General features: G+C 41.4%; 1 protein-coding gene across 2 annotated transcripts in view; it reads left to right on the top strand.

Moving 5' to 3' along the window:
• LOC108697542 (calsyntenin-1) overlaps positions 1–25,097 on the top strand; it is a 388,939-nt gene that overhangs the window by 257,521 nt on the left and 106,321 nt on the right. For both annotated transcript variants that reach the window (XM_018227676.2, XM_018227675.2), the window contains exon 9: positions 22,510–22,672. In XM_018227676.2, coding sequence (XP_018083165.1) covers positions 22,510–22,672 — 163 coding nt within the window. The remainder of the gene's footprint in view (positions 1–22,509; positions 22,673–25,097) is intronic.

Here is a 25,097-nt window from a genome sequence, read left to right as displayed (position 1 = left end):
ACGGCCAAATCAAGGTGACAACCAGGGGGGTCTAATTGGGAGTCCTTGCCCTCGTAAATCATGAAAAAGCTGGTGTACCCCGAGCTGCTTTTGCAGAGTTTATATAATTTGATCCCATATTGGACACGTTTGCTTGGGATGTACTGCTTTTTGAAGAGGAGAAGTGATTCGTCTATACAAATTTTTTGGGAGGGAATATACACTTTTGCAAAGCGCTCTGACAGGCTAAATATAAGGGGCCTCAATTTATGTAGCCTCTCATTAGGGGTACATCCTTGGCATTATTTATTATTTTTTAATGTTTTTTTATTGGTTTTTGTCACACAAAACAAATTAGAACATACAATGTTCAACAACAAAAAAAAGAAAATCATAGAGACCATAATTACAGTAAAAGAAAGAAGAAAAGGAAAGAAAAGAAAAAGAGAGGCGATTAAGTAGAGTATGGGGTGAGGAGGGATCGAGCATCTGACATGCTTGGCATTATTTTTAAAATGAAGAAACCGGATACCAGTTTCTCTGCATCATGGCTGAAAAAACAGGTATAGACAACACTGTAGTGGTATCCCAGTAGGACTCCAAAGAATTTGCTTTTACGAGACCCAATGCTAAAATGAGGCCCACAAACCTCTTTATCTCATTAACATCTGTGGGATGCCACGCATGTGCTCAAGCATATCTGGGTAGGGGATTTTGGGCAAGATATTGCTCGGCGTACAAATTGGTATAGAGGACCATATCCTGTAGGATGGCCTCAGTCATAAATAATTGGAAAAAATTAATTGGGTCAAAATTCCTGGTGTCCACCTTTACACCCAAGAATCTATAGATTTACCTAGGCCAAAGAGCTTACAATCAGTGACAAATTAACCTAGGCCAAAGAGCTTACAATTAGTGACAAATAAAGTAAACTAAGTAATCAGAAATGCTACAGTGTGATCAGTAGTCAGAAAAAAAACGGACGCTTTGCAAACACAGAAAACTACTCCAGAAAAACTACTCACCAAGGCGGAGACTTGAGAAAAAAAATTTAACATGAACAAATCCGGCAAAGAAAAAAATGTCTTAACACCTCTTGAACTCCCTGGAACTTTCTGGAAAAGAAACCACACTATTCTATAGCATTTACAATCAATAGCAAATAAAACACCTATAAACCAACAACTTCAATCTAAAACCAACTGATTATTACCTGATCACTAGTCATGCGACGATATGAACAGGTTTTAAAAACATAAACTACTCCCCAAGTCAGAGACTAAATATGCAATATGCATCATAACAAAATTAGACAGGTGGATAAATTTGGGCACCCCAACAGAGATATGATATCAATACTTAGTTGAGCCTACTTTTGCAAATGTAACAGCCTCTAAACACCTCCTATAGCCTTTGATGAGTGTCTGGATTCTGGGTGGCGGTATTTTTAACCAATCGTCCATACAAAATTTCTCCAGTTCAGTTAAATTTGATGGCTGCCGAGCATGAACAGCCTGCTTCAAATCATCCCATTTGATTGATTTGATTTTCGATGATATTCAAGTTGGGGGACTGTGATGGCCATTCCAGAATATTGTACTTCTCTCTCTGCATAAATGCCTTTGTAGATTTTGAAGTGTATTTAGGGTCATTGTCTTGTTGTGATATCCAACCCCTGCGTAACTTCAACTTTGTGACTGATACTTGAACATTATCCTGAAGAATTTGTTGATATTGGGTTGAATTCATCCGACCCTCGACTTTAACAAGGACCCCAGTCCCTGAACTAGCCACACATCCCCACAGCACGATAGAACCTCCACCACATTTGACAGTAGGTAACAGGTATTTTTCTTGGAATGGGGTGTTCTTCTTCCGTCATGCAAAGCGTTTTTTGTTATGACCAAATAACTAAATTTTGTCTCATAAGTCCAAAACAATTTGTTCAAAAATTACTGTGGCTTTTCTAAATTAGCTTTTGAATACAAGTGGCTCTGTTTGTGGCTTGTGTGTAGAAATGGCTTCTTTCTCATCACCCTGTCATACAGATGTTCTTTGTGCAAATTGCACTGAATTGTAGAACGATTTACAGATACACCATCTGCAGCAAGATGTTCTTGCAGGTCTTTGAATGGTTGTCTGTAACCATGCTCACAATCCTATGCATATGCAGCTCCTTTATTTTTCTCGGCCTGCCAGACCTGGGTTTTACAACAACTGTGCCTGTGGTCTTCCATTTCCTGATTATATTCCTTATAGTTGAAGCTGACTGTTTAAACCTCTGAGATAGCTTTCTGTAGCCTTCCCCTAAACCATGAGACTGAACAATCTTTGTTTTCAGATCTCACCAACTTTTCAGATGTCACCAACTTTCTGTAATAACACAGAAAGTATAGAGAGGACCCATTCTGAATGAATCCAAGAGGGATCCAATCTCTGCTGTAATTGATCAGACCTAGAAGGGCTCTCAACTGTCGGGCATTATGAGGTCGGGTGAAGTCTTTGAGAGTCTGTATCCGTTGTGTTGTCAGGTGTTGGGTCCCTTTTGAGATACAGTGGCCTAGAAAAACAACCTTCTCCTTACAAAACTGCAATTTTTCCTTGCTAGCCTTATTCCCAGTGGATGCCAGATGGTTCAGTAGCGAGATAATGTGTCTATAGCATGAATCCTTGTCCGGGCAACAAACTAATAGATCGTCCACATATTGTAACAGTGCGACCTCCGGATCCTCTGGCACCCACTGGTCTAATACCACCTTTAGCTTGCAACTGTCAGGAGTCGAGGCGAGTCCGAAGGTAAGAGCCTCCCCCACGCTTCCCACTGAGTTACGCCCTGAGGGTTGAGACAGGACGTTCCCAGATAAGGAATAGCAGGAGTGCTAGATGAGCCCACAAAATAACAGTTCGTAATAAGGGCTAGCACTTATCTGCAGGAGACGAAGCGAAGTCAGGAACAGGCCGGGTCATACACAGGGAAGGATCAATAAGCAGGTACCAGTTGAGGGAAATCCAGAAGAGTAGTCAGCGAAGCCAAGGTCGAAGTCAGACGAGCAAATACAGAATCCAGGGACAATCAGAAGAGTAGTCAGTAACAAGCCGTGGTCGAAATCAGAATAACATCAGTAATAAATAGTAAGACGATCACCTCGCACTGGGCCTAGGTCGGAGTGACCTTTTAACCCCTGGACGCATGTTGGCGTCAGAACGCGCGCCTGCGTCAGAACGCGCGCGCGCACGTGAATGCGCGCCCGCGTCAGAGCGCGCGCCCGCGTCGGAACGTGCGCGCGCACGTAAATATGCGCCCACGTCCAAACACACGCGCGCATCAGGACACGCGCTCGAAACCGCAACAAACGCCGGAGTGGAAGCACAGGCCTGGGGAGATGTCGGCTCAGCTTGAGCCAGATCTTCTGGATCCCGACATTGCCCCCCCTCAAAATGCAACCACCGGGTGCATGTGGGAGCCGGTCTGTTAGGATGAGATCTATGAAACAACTCAATAAGTTGAGGAGCATGTAAATTACTCACGGGTTCCCATGAATTCTCTTCTGGAGGAAAACCTTTCCATTGGATTAAATATTGAAGACGACCTCGCCGGTACCTAGAATCCAAGATGGCCTCCACTTCGAATTCCTCAACACCTTCAATAGTTACTGGAGCTGGAGGACTGTGGTCTCTTCCCGAAAAGGTGTTCTTCACCACAGGTTTCAATAAGGCTACATGAAAAACAGGGTGAATTCTGTAAGTAGCAGGTAATTTAAGTTTGAAAGTTACCTCATTCACACGACGAATAATGGGAAAGGGGCCCAGAAATCGTTGACCCAGCTTCTTAGACGGACACGGAAGTTTGATGTGCCGGGTAGACAACCACACCAGGTCTCCAACTCGAAACTCAGAACCCTTCCTTCTCTTACGATCAGCAAAATCCTTGAAGTTGCTCTGTGCTCGGGCCATTGTTTGCTGAATTCTTAGGGTATTGTCCAGAAGAAAAGAAAGTCTTTCTTGAACCGCGGGCACCTCTATACCTTTAGGAAGATTAGGAAGCACGTGCGGATGGAAACCATAGTTAGCGAAAAAAGGAGTTTGCTTGATGGAGGAATGAAGGGCATTATTGTAGGAGAACTCAGCCAATGGTAACAGCTCACTCCAATTGTCCTGGAGGAAAGATGAAAAACAACGTAGATATTGTTCCAACGTTTGGTTAGTCCTCTCTGTCTGCCCATTGGATTGTGGATGAAAAGCCGTGGAAAGAGCCATCTTGATCTTTAAAGCTTTGCACAATGCCCTCCAGAATTTAGATGTGAACTGTACTCCCCGATCCGACACAATCTCGTCTGGCACTCCATGGAGTCTGACGACTTCCTTAATAAACACCTCAGCCGTAGAAGGTGCAGAAGGTACTCCGGAGAGGGGAACAAAATGTGCCATCTTGGAGAGTCGATCCACAATTACAAAAATTGTATTGTATCCTTGCGAGGGAGGAAGCTCTACAATAAAATCCATGGAAATGGAACCCCACAATCGAGTAGGCACTGGTAAAGGACGTAACAGCCCCAGGGGTTTAACATGTGAATCTTTAAACCGAGCACAAGTCTCACAAGAAGATACATAATCCTTGCAGTCCTTAGCCATGTGAGGCCAGAAGAAAAACCTTTGAGCAAGATCTAAAGTCTTAACATATCCCATATGACCCGCCAATGGGTGATCATGAAGAAATTTTAGGGTCTCTAAGCGAAGTGTTTCTGGAATGAAGACTTTGTCTTTCAAAAAAAATAACCCATCACAAGCTTGCAACTCCCCGTGTGGAGATAAAGAAGAGTAGCCTCCTTGATCTTTGAAAAAAGTTCACTCTGAAGAAGAAAGAAAGAAATTCTTGGGACGAAGAATCGTATCCGGGGGAAAAGGTTCCTCTTCCTGACTGTGTAACCGTGAAAGAACATCAGCTTTCTTGTTCTTAGAGCCAGGCCTATAGGTTATATGAAAATTAAAACGAGAAAAAAACAATGCCCACCTGGCTTGTCTTGGTTTGAGACGTTTGGCGGTTCGTAAATACTCCAGATTTTTATGGTCTGAAAAAAATAATGATCGGGTGTGATGCTCCTTCCAGCAAATGACGCCATTCTTCAAATGCTGCTTTAATGGCCAAGAGTTCTCGGTCAGAAACATCATAATTCTTCTCTGAGGTGGAGAGTTTCTTAGAAAAGAAAGCCACAGGATGAAGAGCGTTGTTATCGCCGGTCCTTTGGGATAAAATAGCACCAATAGCAGTTTCAGATGCATCAACCTCTAGAATGTAAGGCAGAACAGGGTTAGGATGCTTTAAGACAGCAGCAGACGTAAACAGATGTTTTAATTGATCAAATGCTTCTTGAGCTTGTGTAGTCCACTGAAAGTGCTTAGTGGAACTGGTTAAATCAGTGATAGGTGCAATAATCTTAGAAAAGTCCTTAATAAACTTTCTATAAAAATTCGCAAACCCGACGAAACTTTGTACTGCTTTCCGAGAAGAAGGAACAGGCCAATCAAGAATAGCGGACACCTTCTTCTTGTCCATGCAAACTCCGTCAGAAGAGATCACAAACCCCAGGAACTCCACTGAAGACTTGCAAAATTCGCATTTCTCCAGTTTGGCATATAAACGATGAGTTCGCAGACGGTTAAAAACCTTCCTTAGTTGCATCTCATGGTCCTGTTTGGAAGAAGAAAAAATTAGAATATCGTCTAGATAGACAATCAAAAATTGATCCAAAAAATCTCGGAAAATATCATTAACAAAATGCTGAAAAGTCGCAGGAGCGTTGCATAAACCAAATGGCATAACGAGGTACTCATAATGTCCAAAACGGGTTCGAAAAGCCGTCTTCCACTCATCTCCTTGCCGAATCCTTACCAAATTATACGCCCCTCGTAAGTCTAATTTAGAAAAAATCTTGGCCCCACGAAGGTTTTGGAATAATTCAGGAATGAGGGGTAACGGGTAACGATTTTTTACAGTGATCTGGTTCAAGTGTCTGTAATCAATGCAGGGCCGTAAGGAATGATCCTTTTTCTCTACGAAGAAAATACCCGCCCTTGCAGGTGAGGTGGAAGGACGAATAAACCCTTTCTCCACATTCTCGTTGATATAATCTTTCAAGACCGAAAGTTCGGGCTCAGACAGAGGGTAGATACGTCCGAAAGGAATTGGAGCCCCTGGAAGCAAATCTATAGGACAATCATAAATTCGATGAGGAGGTAGTGTGTCAGCTCCCTTTTGATCAAAAACATCTATGTAGTCCTGAAGAAATGAAGGGATGGCCTGTAAACGAGGATCTTGAGATGAACACAAAGCAAATGCTTTAGAAGTGGTTTTGGGCATGAAGAAATGAGAAACACAAGCCACAGACGAAAATTGCAGTACCCCAGTGCTCCAATTTATTGAAGGATTGTGCAATTTCAACCATGGAAACCCAAAAATTAACGGGAAAAGAGGAGAGGACACCACATCAAAAGATAAAGTCTCAACATGATTAGAGTCAGTGATAACAATCAGTGGTGTGGTCTCTAACAACACTGGTCCGGAGGAGAGTTGGGAGCCATCTGCTGTCCTCACCAGAAATGGTTGAGTCTTGGGTCGGGTCAGAATATTATGAGCTTTAATAAATTCTTTATCGACAAAACAACCACAGGCTCCTGAGTCTATGACGACTTTACTCTCTAGGAACCCTTGGGGCCACTGTAGAGAAATAGGGACAATGAGCATAGGCAATTCTCGAGAGGAGGAGGATGAGGATGGAAAATAAGTCGGAAGAATATGCTTACCCCCTGGTCGGGTAGGACAGTTCCTCAAGAAATGGCCAGACAGACCGCAGTAGAGGCATAAATTGTTCTCCCTTCTGCGGGACCTCTCCTGGGCAGAGATAGCTGTTCTCATAAGTCCAATCTGCATGGGTTCAGGGACAGTTGTTATAGAAGCAGGGGAGGAAATGGATGACGAAGTTGCAGAGACATATGAAGACAGAGGGGCTTTAGGAAGTACCCAGGAAGCTCCAAAAGAAGGTGTTGCAGCTCTCTCTGCGCGTCTCTCCCTTAAACGACGATCAATCTGCACACACAGGTCGATCAAGGCCTCCAATGAATTAGGTATTCCTACTCTGGCTAACTCATCCTTCAGAGTAGGACTCAAACCCAAGCGGAATTGATGTCTGAGGGCCTTGTCGTTCCACTCGGTGTCGGTGGCATAAGTGCGGAAATCAGTCACATAATCTTCAACTGGGCGTTTGCCCTGACTTAGAGTCCGGATTATAGTTTCAGCAGTGTCGGACCTCTTAGGATCGTCATATATTTGAGCCATAGCTGAAAAAAATATGTCCACACTCGCCAATAGGGGGCTTTGGGTTTCAAACAGACGATGGGCCCAAGTCTTGGGTTCTCTGGATAGTAGGGACATAATCACTCCCACCCTGATTTGTTCAGTAGCATAAGATTGACTTTTCAAGGAAAACATGAGTCGACAGTCATTTTCAAAAGCCCTGAATTTAGCTCGATCTCCATAAAAGCGTTCAGGGAGTGGTATCTTGGGCTCGGGCGTCGGATGTGTGGACGAAGAAACTACTCCTGGGTAAGCAACCGACACTGGGGGGCCAGGAGAAGGAGCGGCAGCAACAGTCATGTCTTGCATCTGGGTCTGTAGTTGTTGATAGCCCCCTTGTAAATCACGAACAGCCCGAGTAAGACCAGCTAATTGCTGAGCAACAATTTCTAAAGGGGAAAGAGCTGGTTCTTCGGACTCCATGGCGAGGTGATACTGTCAGGAGGCGAGTCCGAAGGTAAGAGCCTCCCCCACGCTTCCCGCTGAGTTACGCCCTGAGGGTTGAGACAGGACGTTCCCAGATAAGGAATAGCAGGAGTGCTAGATGAGCCCACAAAATAACAGTTCGTAATAAGGGCTAGCACTTATCTGCAGGAGACGAAGCGAAGTCAGGAACAGGCCGGGTCATACACAGGGAAGGATCAATAAGCAGGTACCAGTTGAGGGAAATCCAGAAGAGTAGTCAGCGAAGCCAAGGTCGAAGTCAGACGAGCAAATACAGAATCCAGGGACAATCAGAAGAGTAGTCAGTAACAAGCCGTGGTTGAAATCAGAATAACATCAGTAATAAACGCTTAGTGTCAGTAAGACGATCACCTCGCACTGGGCCTAGGTCGGAGTGACCTTTTAACCCATGGACGCATGTTGGCGTCAGAACGCGCGCGCGCACGTGAATGCGCGCCCGCGTCAGAGTGCGCGCCCGCGTCGGAACGCGCGCGCGCACGTAAATGCGCGCCCGCGTCCAAACACACGCGCGCATCAGGACACGCGCTCGAAACCGCAACAAACGCCGGAGTGGAAGCACAGGCCTGGGGAGATGTCGGCTCAGCTTGAGCCAGATCTTCTGGATCCCGACAGCAACTATATTCCGATGGGCTAGTCATGGACCCCTGTGGTAACCGGGTCCATGTCAGCTGTCTACCCTGGAACGAAAAAGCAAAGATGTATTGACACTATGGATCTAGTGGAACAGAAAAGAAGGCATTAGACAAGTCGATTACACTAAAGTACGAAGCTTTAGGAGGAATGGACACAAGTAATGTGTGAGGATTAGGCACTAACGGGGCATCACTGATTTTGTTAATGGCTCTGAGATCATGGACCAGTCGGTAAGTGACTTCCTGACCCCTGGCTGATTTTTTTGCCACTGGAAATAAAGGTGTATTACAGGGTGATTGTGTTGGGGTTAAGACCCCTGTTTGGAGATATCTATCAATCTGGATCTTGAGACTGTCCATCTGCGCTATACTCAGAGGATACTGTGGCAATTTTGGTAGCACGCAACCGGGGGCAATCCGTATAGTGGCTGGAGGTACTGGCAGCAAGCCGACATCATATTTGTCAACCGCCCAAACCTTAGGGTCTATCTCAGCTAGTACATCCAGGGACAAATGTGTACCAGGTTCTCCAGTATACGGGACTGCCACCACTGCACACAGCAACTCGTCTGTGAGTGCACTAGTTACCATAACACCCTCTGGGGTATAAGTGATGTTGGCCTGAATCTCCGACAGAATGTCTGCTTCCAATAGGTTGATAGGGACATCATCTGAAACTAATAGAGATCTGACTGCTTCGGTGTGTTGACCTAACCTGCAGTACAATGATTTCGTCTCCCTAAGAGTCACTGGATGACCTGTAAGCCCAATGGTGGGGGTTGGTTGCCAGAGAGTGGAATCCTGCCTTTAGATCTTGTGTTTTTAGAACAGTCCTGGCTGCGCCGGTGTCGATGAGGCAGAGGATATGGCAATTCCTCAAGAAATAGATTGACATGGGCCGACACCGGTTTGCCTTTCCCCTATTGGGCGAAGCTATGGGACTGTGTAGCAGCTCCGATGGTTTTAACTGTTTCAGGGTCTGTTATGAAATGGTAGGTTCCCGGGGGGGCCTCCGTACTATGGTAAGATTTCCCCGGGTTTGGGTTATGTGCATGAGGCCGGTCAGGAACAACTTTATAAGGACTAGGAGAATTTTGTTCTTTCTTGTCCTCATTTTCTGGACAGTGGCGCGCTAAATGTCCTTTTTGATCGCAATTAAAACAAGTTATATTAGTACGTTTGGTGAGTTTCTTTTTCCTAGTATAGGGATGGTGGTCCTGGGCTATTAGCTCAAGAGCTGCCATGATTTTGGCTGACTTGGCCTCTTTCCTGGCATGCAGGTCCAGTTCTATGGCCTGGATTGTTGCCATAAGGGAGTGGAAACTCATAGAATGGGCCTCTGGTCGTGCAACCATTAGCCTATCTCTTAGCTTAGGCACCAATCCAGCCAGAAATTTAGCCTTTAACATTAGATGGATGGGCGATACTGGCTGGGGGTTCTCTGGGGCATCTGGACCTGGCTCAAACCCTGCATCTGTTACCCCTTGTTTTAACCTCTGCCAATAGACCGAGGCATCCTCATCTGGGCCCTGGATCGCTGTCATAAACTGGAATGGGGACACAACACTATACATAGTGGGCATTTTGTCTGTCAGAATTCCTTGCCCCCACCCGTAGCGCCTGTAATCCCCCTCAGGGCCCTGTTGGAAGTCATCCCTTTCCAAGGCCTCTATGCATTCTAATTTGGATTTGTCTATTATAGAGATACCTCTGGCTTCACATAAGGTGACCAAATCGGATTTTCCAAGGCGGCAGTAATCCGTTTTGTCAGAGGCATCTTTTGCGGATTCCGGATGTGGGGATGGTGATGGAGACAGATGAGTTGAGGCTGTTGAGATGACCTGTTGCTAGCAAATTTAAACCTGTTTGCAGCTCTGTCTCGTCCTTATCATTATTGCTTTCTGCAGTTCTGGCTGGACGGAAGTACATGATTATGTTTGACCTTACTGTCTGAGACTTTTGAATGCCCTGCTGCTAAGGCTTGGTAGATTCCTGTAACCACAAATTGGCCTTCTCTAAAGACCCATGTGTTTGGAGTCTGGAGTGGAACTCACGGACGAACTTTTCCCAGATCCAGACTTCAAACGTCCCCTCCTTAGGGATGGACCATTCTAAACCTGAAGACCATTTGTGCCAATCTTTGAGGGGCTTAACAGTCCCTCCTCCATATGTGGATTTCATGTGCTGCTGAGCCGTCCTGAACTCAGAAGTGGTACCCTTCTGTTCCCTAGATTTCCCTACACCAATACTCGAGTCTCGAGCTTTTTCCAAGTAGATGCGTCCACCTACAGTGTCTACGTCCACCGCGCAGACCACCGTCGATCCTTACCTGTTCATCCTCTGAGTAGCTCTAGGGCTTCAAATACGAACCACGGACATTATCCACCGTAGCCCACTCAGAGAGAAGGATCAGCGGCCGAGGGATCCGGACAGGTACGAACCACGGACACCTTCCTTATCCCTCGTGCTAAATTGGCTCAAAACAGCACCCTGACTGCAGGATAAGAGTCCCCAATGCCTGGAGTGTTGACAGCAAGTGAGAGGGAGCGACAGGAAGTGAGAACAAGGGAGATATAGTTGAACCTTCCTAGGGATTCCGGTACGAACCACGGACACCTGGTCACCCCAGTCAGGCCAATAGGTTTTGAGAGAAAGTGGCTAGAAAAACAGATAGAAACAGAGAAACCCCTCCCCAGTTCACCTCCCCAAGTTCCGTCCCCCAAGCTTCCGGTACGAACCGCGGACACCTGGTCACTCAGTGACGAAAAGTCAAGAAAGGGAACAGTCCTCAATAATTTCCCCACAAACTCCACCCCCGGGCTTTGGTACGAACCACGGACACCTTCCACCCTTAAGATGGACCTCGAGGGGAAGAGAAAAGAGAACAAAGCTCACGCGACAATTGATGAACCCGAGTAGGCTTGGCCCACTTTTTTTCCTCACAAAAAGCTAACCAGTTCACTGTTTTTTTGCCCTATACAGTCCGACTTCGCAGCACAGTCCTTATGGTCGTAATTAACAGGAATTTCCTTCCTAACAGCAACTTTCATAAGCAGACAGCAGCTATCTTACACTACCAGACTTCCAATGACTGAAAAGATGTCTTCCAACCAAACCTACAGAGAATGTGTTGGTTTGAGAATAGATTAAAACAGAAAAGAGGGCTAGCCAAAAACAAGGTAAAGAGTTGGTGTGGTAGTTATAGACAGAGAGAGTGAGTAAGCAAAAGTGTTTTAAAAGAGAGAAATGGAGAAAAGTGAGAGAGATGGGGAGAATAAAGGACGGAAGGAAGGATAAAGAGAGGAAAATAAAGAGAGAAAGTGCAGGAAAACAAGGAGTATAAAAAGAGAAACAGCTAGGTAACAAATTGCCTTATGTTGTAAACCATGCAACACTCTTCCTTCACTCACACAAAAGGACAATTACAATTACAACACCATGTGATGGTCTCTTCCTTAGGAAAACCCCCTATCCTGGAGGAAGTAGCAGTCAATAGACTGCAGGGAACTGCAGAGAGGTATAACAAAAATGTAAAAAATGTTCCAAAAAGTTCAAAGAGAACTTTGCTGTTATGAAATGTAAAGATGAAAATCTATTATATACAATAGAACAACTGTTAGGGTTATATGCAGGGGATGTGCCTCCCACCAATAGCCCAATATACCTTTTCAAAAAACTAAGACAACATGGCCGCTGGCACATGTGCTTAAAGACAAAGACAAAATGGCCACTGGCACATGTGCTTAAAGACAAAATGGCGTAGGCTCCCCCTGTTCAGCGCTCAGCAAGGGCTAGAAACTTGGTTTGTAATTCAGATTGGTCGGATTGTTACCCAACCTCCAATATTGAAACTTGTAATAATAAAAGCAATACAATCCTCCCAAACTAAAGATTTTCTCAAGGATGAAACCTACAGAGTCGCAATTTTGAAACAAACACCACTTAGTAGACAGACAGAAAACAAACACAAATGAAAAAAACAATGATTATAAATCCCCTCTAGATACTGTTGGCCATATCTGCCTGCTACAAGATTATCCTTCAACCACCCGCCATACACAGAAACTCCCTCCACTGGTCTGAATCACTCACAGATCCTCCAGCAGGGGCAATAACAGTCCCTTATGGTTAAATAAATAAATAAATGAATAAAACCCCACAGCAGTTATGCAGATATGCCCCAACCAGTACCTGGGCAGTTAATACTGAAAAACACCACACATACACCCAAAAGGTTCTTTCGATAGATTTTTACCTGATTCCAGCAGCCTAGAGACCACAAATCAATTTGCAGACAGCAAAAACTTTCTCAAATATGAGAGTATCAAAACAAAAATGTCTTACCTCAATGCCGGCCTTTTTGCTGCCCGAAATAAAATATGGCCCCTTTTAATTCTGCTGAAATTAAGGGAAAAATTGAACCACCTGCATTAGGCTCGCCATCTGATATCGTATAAAAATGATCTTTCGTCTTAATGGACAATCGATCCGGAAACCTTGATGTATCGTGTGGTGATGTTGCGCAATCCCCCGGAAATAACGTCACAGCTGTCGTTCTCAGCTGGGGTCCAGTATTCTGCCTCCTTCTACAATGGCCAGTGGTTTATTATACACCAAGACAAAAGGTGGTCTTACAATATATCCAATCAATGAGCATGTTATGCTATGAATCAATTGGTGGAATCAGCACACAGACACATGTCCATAGAAGAGGGGGGGGGGGTAGACTTCCCTAGGCAAACAAAAGACACCAGGACAAAAGGCACTTCCCCCGGTAATATACATATACACAGACACAGTGATCTCAGCATGGCTTGTACTGATCTTGTAAAAGTACACCTTTGTTCAGTGGTCCGTATTCCTTAATCCCAACCGGCGCCACACCCGGCATGCTGCAGTCATGCCTGATGAACACAAATCGGATGGGAATTGGAAAGATCGGGCGACTGTGCAAAGGTCGGTCGTAAAGACGCTTATCCCGCATCGGTGGCGGCCATATGGCGAAATATGAGAAATTTCCACGTCAACTACAGAAAGACATAAACATTCTAGTGAAAGTAGAGAAATGGTACATAACATGTATTATGTATATTGTTGGGTGATTTTACAAAACAAGCTGACTGTGTATTGTAATGTATCACTTAAGGCCAATCCGCAATAAAAAAAAAGCTATGACAAACAGTAGATTAATATGGTTGCTTGATAACTGGTGCATGGGCTTAAAGCATGCATTTTTATTCAATGTATTTGTATTATTATGTATGTATAAACAAGAATTGGGACTTAATCCCCAATCCTTAGCCCATAAATTATTACAATGTTATGAATAATGAGAACATAGAAATAAAAAGGCAATATTTATTCACAACCATGCCATAGTATACTTATTAAAACCAAGTTAAAATCAAATGGTGCTGCATGTGGGAGGAGGGATCCCTCTCGTTTGTAAGATGACCCCACCACCCGATTAGTGTAAATCAGATGTGAGGAAAAGACCTATAAACTATGATGTACCAGCTGCTGTTCTGTCCATATGATTAGTGCACAATAAAGGGCAAATCTGTCTACATTTAGAGTATTGTAACCTCAATAATAATGTAGAGTGAGCGGCAGAACAGCCACAATGATGTTAAAGGGGACCTGTCACCCAAAGAAATTATTCAAGATCCTATTTTATCACATTAGTCAAGCAAAATGAACTTTAATTACACTATATAAATTATTTGAATCTTGTTTCCTTCAGTCTGGGATTTCAAAATTATTGCAAGCAGGCAGCAGCCATTTTGTGCACACTGTTATTAAGGCAAGCCTTGTGTCATCTCAGAATCTTGTTTGTGCACCAGAATGGGGGACCAAATGTCCATTTCCATGCCCTGGATACACAATTAAATGGTTAAGAGAACGGGGGAATGTGTGAAGAGCTGTGACATCTAGGAAGTGCTGAATGGAAAGTGAAAGTAATTGTCTGCCCCGCCTCTATGCCATTGGCATAGAGGAGGGGCAGACAATATTTGATTGACAGCGGAGATTTTTAAATGAGCTTACAGCAGCTATGAATGCTTTAATAAAAAATAAAAATTGGATTTCATGTTTAATTTGAAAAGGACTTTTATTATACAGGTTTTTGTGTCTGGGTGACAGGTCCACTTTAAGTCAGTTATATGTTGGCGTGAAAAGGAATTTGTCCCAAGATGCGGAGGCTTTTCAATACACTAAGTCAAAAATGACGTGATGACCCTAAGTTATCTGATCTATAGCTGTTAGCCTAGCAGGTGCATATGTCAGAAATGTTTGATTGATTAGGCTAGTATTCAGTCTCACAGACGCACCTCGACAGCCGTTTCGCTAACAATCGTAGCTTTGTCAAGAGGCTGAACCACAGGAAACGACGCAATTTTAAAAGTACTGTCTCATGACCGTGACATAAACTGCCCTAGTGATGTATCTTCCAATCAGGATCTCTTTAGACCGATGCAATTCAATTCTGCGCACACACACTTCATATCCATAGATATCAACATTACTAAATTCCCTCCCACATAGAATAGGCAATATCATAATCATGAGATCTATGTCTAGATCTAAAAGCCATTATATGGATACATTATGATGGTCAATTATATTAAGCCTGTATTGGCGGAGAGAAGTTTAGAAATGCAGGAATTCAACATATAACATCACTAGGAATATGTCACACTAATGGAATGAGAATGAAAACGTTGCTGATGAGTAAGCACGTTTCAAGTCTCAATAGTACAAATTACTATGGATAGTTACGATAATATAAAGAAAGTGAGGAATCACCCTTTACACAACTGAGGAAAGTCCGAAGTTGTAAGTATAGGCACACAATTAATAAGAATGAATGAAAAAACAGTCAAAATAGAAATAAAATGAAATGAATACTAGATGAAGAACCACAACTGAAATGAAATGAAGAACCAAAAGAAAAGAAAAAAAAATATATACAGTATGGGATCGGATGAGGTGAGAATGCTCCACCACATATAAGTAAGTCTACTTGTTGATTCAAGTGACCATTCAATCCAAATTCAGATTTATAAGAGTTAAGCTTAAATATCCAAGTGGTTTCCAATTGGAGTAATTTATTGTCAAGGTTGCCGCCCCTTGGATCCCCATAAAGTCGATCTATACCTTGAAAGTAGGAACCTGCATATTGTCCATTTTGTATGCAAAAAATATGCTTTGAGATACTTGACAAGAGATTGCAGTTTCTTATGTCTAATAGATGTTCATATATGCGCCTTTTGAATGGCCTTTTCGTTTTGCCAACATATAATGGCAGGTAAACAAGTAAATGATGTGTGTCGTGGTGCAACAAATGTAGTGATGCATGTCAAAACCCAAATCCTCCCTCCCTCCCAAAGGTATTGGACAGTTTTATGTGGCGGAATTGTTCACAAGCACCACATCCAAAACTGCCTGGAGTCTTGCAACAAGCCGTCCTTGAATATTTCTGAAAATGACTTTGAGTCAGTTAAATATCCAAGTGGTTTCCAATTGGAGTAATTTATTGTCAAGGTTGCCGCCCCTTGGATCTCCATAAAGTCGATCTATACCTTGAAAGTAGGAACCTGCATATTGTCCATTTTGTATGCAAAAAATATGCTTTGAGATACTTGACAAGAGTTTGCAGTTTCTTATGTCTAATAGATGTTCATATATGCGCCTTTTGAATGGCCTTTTCGTTTTGCCAACATATAATGGCAGGTAAACAAGTAAATGATGTGTGTCGTGGTGCAACAAATGTAGTGATGCATGTAAAAACCCAAATCCTCCCTCCCTCCCAAAGGTATTGGACAGTTTTATGTGGCGGAATTGTTCACAAGCACCACATCCAAAACTGCCTGGAGTCTTGCAACAAGCCGTCCTTGAATATTTCTGAAAATGACTTTGAGTCAGTAAGGGGTAAATTTATCAAAGAGTGAAGTTCCGCCACTAGAGTGAAATTCCGCAGCTCTCCATTCATTTCTATGGGATTTTGAAAGGCGTATTTATCAATGGGTGAAAGTGAAATTTCACCCTTTGATAAAATACGCCTTTAAAAACCCCATAGAAATGAATGGGAAGTGGCGGAATTTCACTCTAGTGGCGGAACTTCACTATTAACTTCACTCTTTAATAAATATACCGCTATGTCTCTAATGCTATTATTTCTTTTGTAAGTAAACATTGGACGGCGAGTGACCAGTTGGCTCAACATAGGGTCTTTAGATAGAATGTCCCAATGATTATAAATTATTAGCCGAATATCTCTATCATTTTCATTAAAGGTCAAAATGAGTCTAGTCTGGCCCTGATTACCTCTTTCTCCTATGCGGATCTTCGATTTGTTACATTTATAAAGTAAATTCTCTCTATTCTGAGCCAAGGCCTATTGATAGGCCTTATGGGGGGAACGGATTTTATAACTCTGCATTTTAAATCTCTGAAATAATTGATAAGCCTCCTGCTTGAAATCCTCATCTGAAGAACAAATTCTTCTCAGTCTTAAGTATTGACCCTTGGGAATGCCCTCAATGCATTTAGAGGGATGCATGGAGAAGGCTATTACTCGCTGTATTTTTTTCGGAATAAATTAGTGGTCACTAAGCCCAGAGGGTCCTTTTTGATCTCTATGTCCAAAAATTCCAATCTAGAATTATCGTAGTTCATAGTGAAAGATAAATTGAAATTGTTGGTATTGAGTTTTGCCATAAACTATTTCAATAAATGTTCAGGGCCCTGCCAAATTAGCATAATATCATAGATGTACCTGTGCCATCTCAGAATATGGCACAGGTACATGTCATAGTCATCAGCTGAAAATATATGACGTTCCCATTCCCCTAGGTATAAGTTGGCGTAACTATGGGCACATTTTGCACCCATGGCCACGTCCTTGCGTGGTAAATAGTGAATGCCATCAAACAAGAAGACATTATGATGCAAAACAAAATTTATAGCTTGCAGAATAAAACTGTGTTGTTCAATGGTAGGTCTATGGATTCACTCAAATGCCAACTTTATGGCTCCTAATACCAGAGAATGTGGTATACTCATATATAAAGCCTCCACGTCTAATCCTACTAGTATATAATCTGGTTTATATAAAGTATATAAAGGTTGGAATTCTCGCTTGATTGACTTTAAGGAAGTCACAGGTGTTCTGATCGATGACACCAGCCAGATGTGCTTGGTCAATCATTGTAAATAGTTTATCCCTATAGCTGTGTAACTGGGGCAATAGGTTAGGTTGATACCATTGTTTATTTTCCAAAATTTTTTTACACATAGAGACACACTTGGAGGAATTCATGATCAAAATGTTGGAACCCTTGTCCGAGGGTTTTACAATTATGTTAGAATTAATTTGTAATTGTTTTAGTTCCAAAAATTCATCTCTAGTGAGATTGGGGAATTTTATGTTTTTCGTAAAATTAAGTACATCCTCGGTCACTCTACGTACAAATATTTCAATAGCTCAGTTTTCAGTGATGTTAGGGTAGCGATAGGATTTACTTTTTATAAGATGGTAATTTAGTGCAATTGCCTGAATCTCCAACCGTAAGACCTGAATGTCTTGTAAAACCTCATGTTCTTCCTGGGTCATCCCACAATTCCATTAGGATTTTGAGAGTTTTAAAATCATTTCTATCAAAATGAAATCTATGCCTTCCCTGTGATTGTTTTTTGCCTATTGAAGTTGTAAAAGTAATTTGCTTGCAAATAGATGGACATCTTTGATTGTAGAGAAATGATCAATTGGTTTGGAGGGCACAAAAGACAAACTCTTTTTAAGTATATTAGTGAGCGTGGGAGTGAGAACTAAATCAGAAAGATTTATAATTTGTAGGTCATCATTGTGTGAAGGTGAAGGTAAACTTGCCTGTTGTTTTCACAGGTTCAGTGATTCTAAAAAAACTGGCCCCTGTTGTGGGAGCTGTATCTTTGGAAAAGTTGAACAAGAAAGGAGCTTTATGGCTTCTCTCTTCTACAACCTGTGAAGTGGTGTGCTCTTGATGAGACACTGGGGCAAATTTACTCACCTTTGAAGTTGCGCCAGCGTTGGCTTCGCCGCACTTCGCCAGGAGTGGATTCGCCAGGGCTGCGCAAATTTATTCTCATAATCAAAGATGTCCCTCTCAAATTTGCGTTTTTTATTTCAGTGTTAAGATTCTCCATGAATGTTTTTAAATTAGTGTCTAGTTTCTTAAATTCCTCATTAGTTTTGTATTCCTTCAATTGCTTACAGAGCTGCTTTTGTTGACCCTATGATGGACTCGAGTTCCTCAATATTATGCTGTGTCAGTAAAGACATAAGTTTGCAAGAACATTTATTTATTGCTTGTTCCCACTGTGTCTTAAATTCTGAGGGTGTATCTTCGAAAGAGGGAAAAAGTTGTATGTGCAACCCTCTCCGAATAATTCGACGTGTCATGTATTCCTCCAACCATATGACATTCCAAAATATGTTCAATCTCTTATGTAGTAAATTTTATACTAGTACATACTAGTAGGATTAGATGTGGAGGCTTTATATATGAGCATACCACATTCTCTGGGATTAGGTGCCATGAAGTTGTCATTTGAACAAATCCCAAAGACCTATCCCCAAACAACACAGTTTTATTCTACAAGATTTAAATTTTGCTTTACATCATAATGTCACAGGTACATCAATGATATTATGCTAATACCCTGAACATATATTGAAAGAGTTTGTGGCAAAACTCAATACCAACAATTTCAATGTATCTTTCACTATGATCTACGATAGTTCTAGATTGGAATTTTTGGACATAGAGATCAAAAAGGATCCTCAGGGCTTAGTGTCCACTAATTTATTCCAAAAAAAGACAGCGAGTAATAGCCCTCTCCATGCTAAATCCATGCATCCCTCTAAATGCATTGAGGGCATTCCCAAGGGTCAATACTTAAGACTGAGGTGAATTTGTTCTTCAGATGAGGATGTCAAGCAGGAGGCTTATCAATTATATCAGAGATTTAAAACGTGGGGTTATAAAACCGGTTCCTTCCACAAAGCCTATCAATGGGCCTTGGCTCAGAATAGGGAGAATTTACTTTATAAATGTAACAAATTGAAGACCCGCATAGGAGAAAGAGGTAATCAGGGCCAGACTAGACTCATTTTGACCTTTAATGAAAATGATAGAGATATTCGGTCCATAATTTATAAACCATTGGGACATTCTATCTAAAGACCCTATATTGAGCCAACTGATCACTCCTCGTCCAATGTTTACTTACAAGAGAAATACTAGCATTGGGGACTTACTGACTCAGTTATTGTAACGCCGCCATGATGGTTCTGCGCCGGTTCCTAGGGCGTGCGCGGTGCGCCTCCTTACGTCTTAAAAGCACAGGCGCGCTGACTTATGACGTCAGCGCGCAGTGGCGCGAAATTTAAAAGTACTTAAGGGTACATTTTCTTTTATCACATTGCCCATTATAGGAGTTATTTCCTGGTGCTTCCTGAGCTTTTGCTATTCCTGTTTTGAATCTGTTTGGCTGGCTTTTGACTCTGATTCTGACCTCTGGATGCTGACCCTTGCCTGAATACCGACTACCTCTTCTGCTTAACCCTCTGATTGACTTCCTGGTTTGACTCTTGCCTGACTACGTTTATTTTCTGCCTGCCTCGACCCGACCTGATCTGACTACTCTATTGCCTAACGCCTGGTACTACGACCTTCTGCCCAAAGACTTTGCTTTACAGTTGTGCCCCTCTGCCTATCCAGAACCTATAGCTCTGCAACTCTCGTTTAAGTACTGGTGGCATCCATGTAGCTGAGGGCTCCTCCCGAGGCCAAAGGCGGTCACACTACAGGTAAAGCACGAGCCGAGACCAAGGTGCTTGGCATTTGTTCTGGTGTTGGGTGCCAACCGTTACATTCATTTTCAGAAACATTCAAGGACGGCTTGCAAGACACCAGGCAGTCTTAGTTGTGGGGCTTGTGAACAATGCCGCCACATAAAACTGTCCAATACCTTTGGGAGGAAGGATTTGGGTTTTGACATGCAACACTACATTTGTTGCACTATGACACATGGAATTTACCTGTTTACCTGCCATTGCGGCAGCTTATATGTTGGCGAAACTAAAAGGCCATTCAAAATATACGAACATCTATTAGACATAAGAAACTGCAATCTCTTGTCAAGTATCGCAAAGCATATTTTTTGCATACATAATGGACAATATGAAGGTTCCTACTTTCAAGGTATAGATCGACTTCATGGGGATCCAAGGGGCGGCGAACTTGACAATAAATTACTCCAATAGGAAACCACTTGGATATTTAAGCTTTATACTTCTAAATCGGAATTTGGATTGCATTTTCAAGCCTTTGTAATCAAGTAAACTTTTTTTATATGTGGTGGCGCATGTCTCACCTCATCCCATATATATATATATATATATATATATATATATATATATATATATATATATATATATATATATATATATATATATATATATAATTTTTTTTTTTTTTTTTTTTTTTTCTTTTTGGTACTTGATTTCATTTGAGTTATGGTTCTTCATCTAGTTTTTATTTCATTTTATTTTGACTGTTTTTCATTCATTCTTATTAATTTTGTGTGATTTCACACATTCTGCCTATACTTACAACTTTGGACTTTCCTCAGTTGTGGAAAGGGCAATTCCTCACTTTTTTTATATTATAGTAATTATCCTTAGTAATTTGCACGATTGAGACTTTAAAAGTGCTTACTCAGCGTTTTCTTTACCATGCCATTAGAGTGACATAGCCTTAGTGATGTTATATATTGAATTCCTGCATTTGTCTTCTCTCTCCCAATTCAGGCTTATTATTATTTAGTAATGTTGATATCTTTGGATATGAAGTGTGCATGCACAGAATTGAATTGCATCGATTTAAAGAGATCCTGATTGGAAGATACATCACTACGGCAGTTTATGTCATGGTCATGAGACGGTACCTTTAAGACTGCGTCATTTCATGTGGTTTGGCCTCTTGACAAAGCTACGATTGGTAGCGAAATGGCTGTCGAGGCATGGTGCTGTATCTGCGAGACGGGCCCCTCTCTTGTGCTGTGTACAAAGAGGATCCAAGGTGCTATGGATATCGGGCGAACCCAACAGATGTAACATGGCTCAGTGGTGATGCGATGGAATATACGGTCTGTAAAAATCTTTTATTTGCTCGAGCAGAACATTGTTAATATTTGGAATCCTTGTGGCACAATATCTATTCTACTGGCACAAACTGTTGAATTGGGGCCTGCAAAGTTGCGACTGCTAAGTCGCTAATTATGTCATTGGACTGAACATATTGTCTGCAGATATCCAATCTAGCCGAGTGTTGACTATTACACATAGAGCTCATTGTCAGAACATTTTCCAAATCATCATACCGGGTCTTTGATTCTGGATAACTGGGACTTGTTCAAGCTCCAAAATACCTACCGGAACACTAGCCTAATCAATCCAACATTTTTGATATATGCACCAGCTGGGCTAACAGCTACATCGGATAACTTAGGGTCATAACGTTATTTTTAGACAGATTTGCCCTTTATTGTGCACTGCTCAAATTGATAGCTGGTACATCATAGTTTATATGTCTTTTCCTCACATATGATTTACACTAATCGGGTGGTGGGGTCAAGCTTACAAAGGAGAGGGATTCCTCCTCCCACATGCAGCACCACTTGATTTTAACTTGGTTTTAATAAGTATACTATGGCTTGGTTGTGAATAAATATTACCTTTTTATTTCTATGTTCGCATTATTCATAAAATCGTAATAATTTATGTGCTCAGGATTGGAGATTAAGTCTCAATTTATACATTCAAATTGGTTTGTTTGTGGACACCGCATCCCTATATCCCTTATTTATATAAATTATTCATATACTTTGCTTGACTCTAATTTGGTAATTTTTGTATTATTATGTATTGTTGCATTTTTACATCAAGAATTTGCAAGTCTGTATGGATAGACAAGTTTTATAAACAAACTTTATAAAAAACACTAAGTTGTACTATTACCTTTTCCATGTTTTGACCAGGCATGTGACAAGGAGTGGCACCATTATGTTCTGAATGTAGAGTTTTCCACTGTCACACTGTATGTAGATGGTGCCTTATATGAGCCTTTTGCAGTAACTGAAGACTACCCTATGTATCCTGATCCAATAAACAGCCAACTGGTTGTTGGTGCTTGTTGGCAAGGTAAGAATTTTTTTTATTTATTAAGCAACAGGGATTTGACCAAAAGTACAAAATAAAAATGTATTGCTTGGTGCATGTTTAGGAATAGCCCTCTCCATGAAGTGAAGAATATTATTTGTCCGTTTGTTTTAAATATAAATTTGAATGATTTTATATAACTATACAAATTAACTAAAGAGTTGGGTATTGGTTGGTTGGGTATTAGGAAGGCTGGACGATTGCTCAAGTACAAGATTTTTGTTAGCATAAATGCAAAAAACACAAAATAGTGCTACACACACACTCTCACCGCTCTTTGCAGCGTCGGGTGCCGTCTGTGACCCTGTCTGCCCAGGTCTGGTTCACGTACAAGAAAATACTTCAGCAGCACTCCGATTGTGGTGAAAAAATTGGTACTTTATCCGTGCCTCAAGCTAAGCGACGTTTCGATCTTTTCCAGCCCTTTATCAAGCTTGATAAAGGGCTGGAAAAGCTCGAAACGTCGCTTAGCTTGAGGCACTAATAAAGTACCAATTTTTTCACCACAGTCGGAGTGCTGCTGAAGTATTTTCTTGTTAGCATAAATGCAATACTGATGAATCACAATATAAAAATGGTTTCACTTCATTCTTGTCATAATTTAACTGGTTTTCATGTTTTTTTTTCTTCTATGACATTAATGTTAATTCCGTGGTTTACTTTAGCATAATTGCCAAACTAATAGAGCATATTAAAAAATTGCATTGTTAGTTTTCCTGTGATAATGCGTGTTGTTGTCATATTGTATGTTTGACTGTAGCAGCACATTTCCTACTAGAATTCTATAGGTGCCTTCCAGCCTTCTGTGGCATAATAATTATTAGACTGTATCTTACAAATGGAAGGGTAAATGCATACAGTGTTTGCTAAGTGGTACAAGGTATTTTTCCTGAGATTAGCAATTACTTGGTTATTTTTGATTATTTTTGATTATAATCTAACTGTGATTGAATCAGTAGATCCTGGGATCACAGCCGTAAAGGCTATGACTAAACTTAATGTCCACAGATTAAAGGACAGTAAATAGTACTTTATTAGCAAGGATACTTTAAAAGGTGGAACTTATTGCTGAGTCCCCAGGTGCTGCTATCACTCTAAATTTCTTTTACATGCACAGTGCAATCTTCCCAAAGCCCAGTGCATACTCCATGCTACTTCATATCACCCAGTGGGGAGAAGTGACATTGCTGCTGGTAAAGATGGCAGACACAAAGTTAAGATATGAGGTTTGGGAGGTGAAATCTGTGCAAGTGGATTGAAAAATGATAGGATAGCTTTAGAGGTAGTAATAGGATGAACATTATTTAGATACTTTTGTTCTGCTTGAAGGTTAGGGAATAGGCTTGCAGCATTCCATTTTAAATTCTATTTGGCTTAGAACTAAAAAAGTTTAGAGGGTCTCTGACAGCTGATTGGAACTGGCCTCTTCCAGATCTAATATAATTGACTGCTTTAACAATTCTCTTCATCAAATCTTTTGCCTCAAGCCCCCTTTAAGGAACTTCTACATAAATCTAGAAGCCTAATAGTTCAATTGGAAAAAAAAAAGATATGGGGGGGGGTTATTTAGTATCAGTTTATTAGAAAGATAAACAGAAATAAATGAAAAACAATCCCTGTGGCTTGCAACCCTACAATTAAAATTCATAAAACAATATAACTAAGGAGCATATTTATCAAAATGTTAGATTAGAGTTTGCTGCAAAAAACCCTCACCTACTTTCTATTCATTCATGTGGTATTTTCAGAAGTATATTTATCAAATGGTGAACTCTTCAGTTTCATCTATTGATAAATAAACTTCCAAAAATGACATAGAAATAAATAGAAAGTGTGGGAGGTTTTCTGTAGCAAACTCTCATTTTTATGAACCTGCCTCTAATATTCTGACTTCCATAAAGTAATATGACTATACTTAAAGGAGTTCCCTTATTTTAAATAATAGTAATTAAAGTTAGTAGCAAATAAAATAATTAAATAAACTATCCTAATGCCCATTGGGCAAAGATGTGGATGTCGATGGAAGCTTCAGCTTCTCTCAGCATGAAGTTATTGGGCAAGGTGGCAGAAGTTACTGTTACATATATACATGCACATCTCTTTATCCCTGAGCCTAACCACTGGTGCAACTATTCCTTCTGTGTGTGGGCTTTCAGGGGAAGATGGGACTTATAGCTGAAAATAAATAAATCTGCTTTAAATATATTTAAATTTGAAGGGAAATGGGGTAATCTGCTACACACGGGACTAATAGTAGAGGGGGCAGTGAAGTCCCTGTACCTGGTGCAGAGTTGTCAGTCATTGTAACAGGAGACAGACACTGAGAAACTGCTAAGATTGGGGCGAGAAGAGGGTGAGATAAATAGTAAAAGGGGTGCAAAAGTGGGGTTTGGAAGAAGGAGCATTA

The sequence above is a fragment of the Xenopus laevis genome, chromosome 7S (assembly GCF_017654675.1).
Source record: "Xenopus laevis strain J_2021 chromosome 7S, Xenopus_laevis_v10.1, whole genome shotgun sequence".
Taxonomy (NCBI): Eukaryota; Metazoa; Chordata; class Amphibia; order Anura; family Pipidae; genus Xenopus; species Xenopus laevis.
The sequence above is the reverse complement of the archived record's forward strand: the minus strand, read 5'-3'. Positions and strand labels throughout refer to the sequence as shown.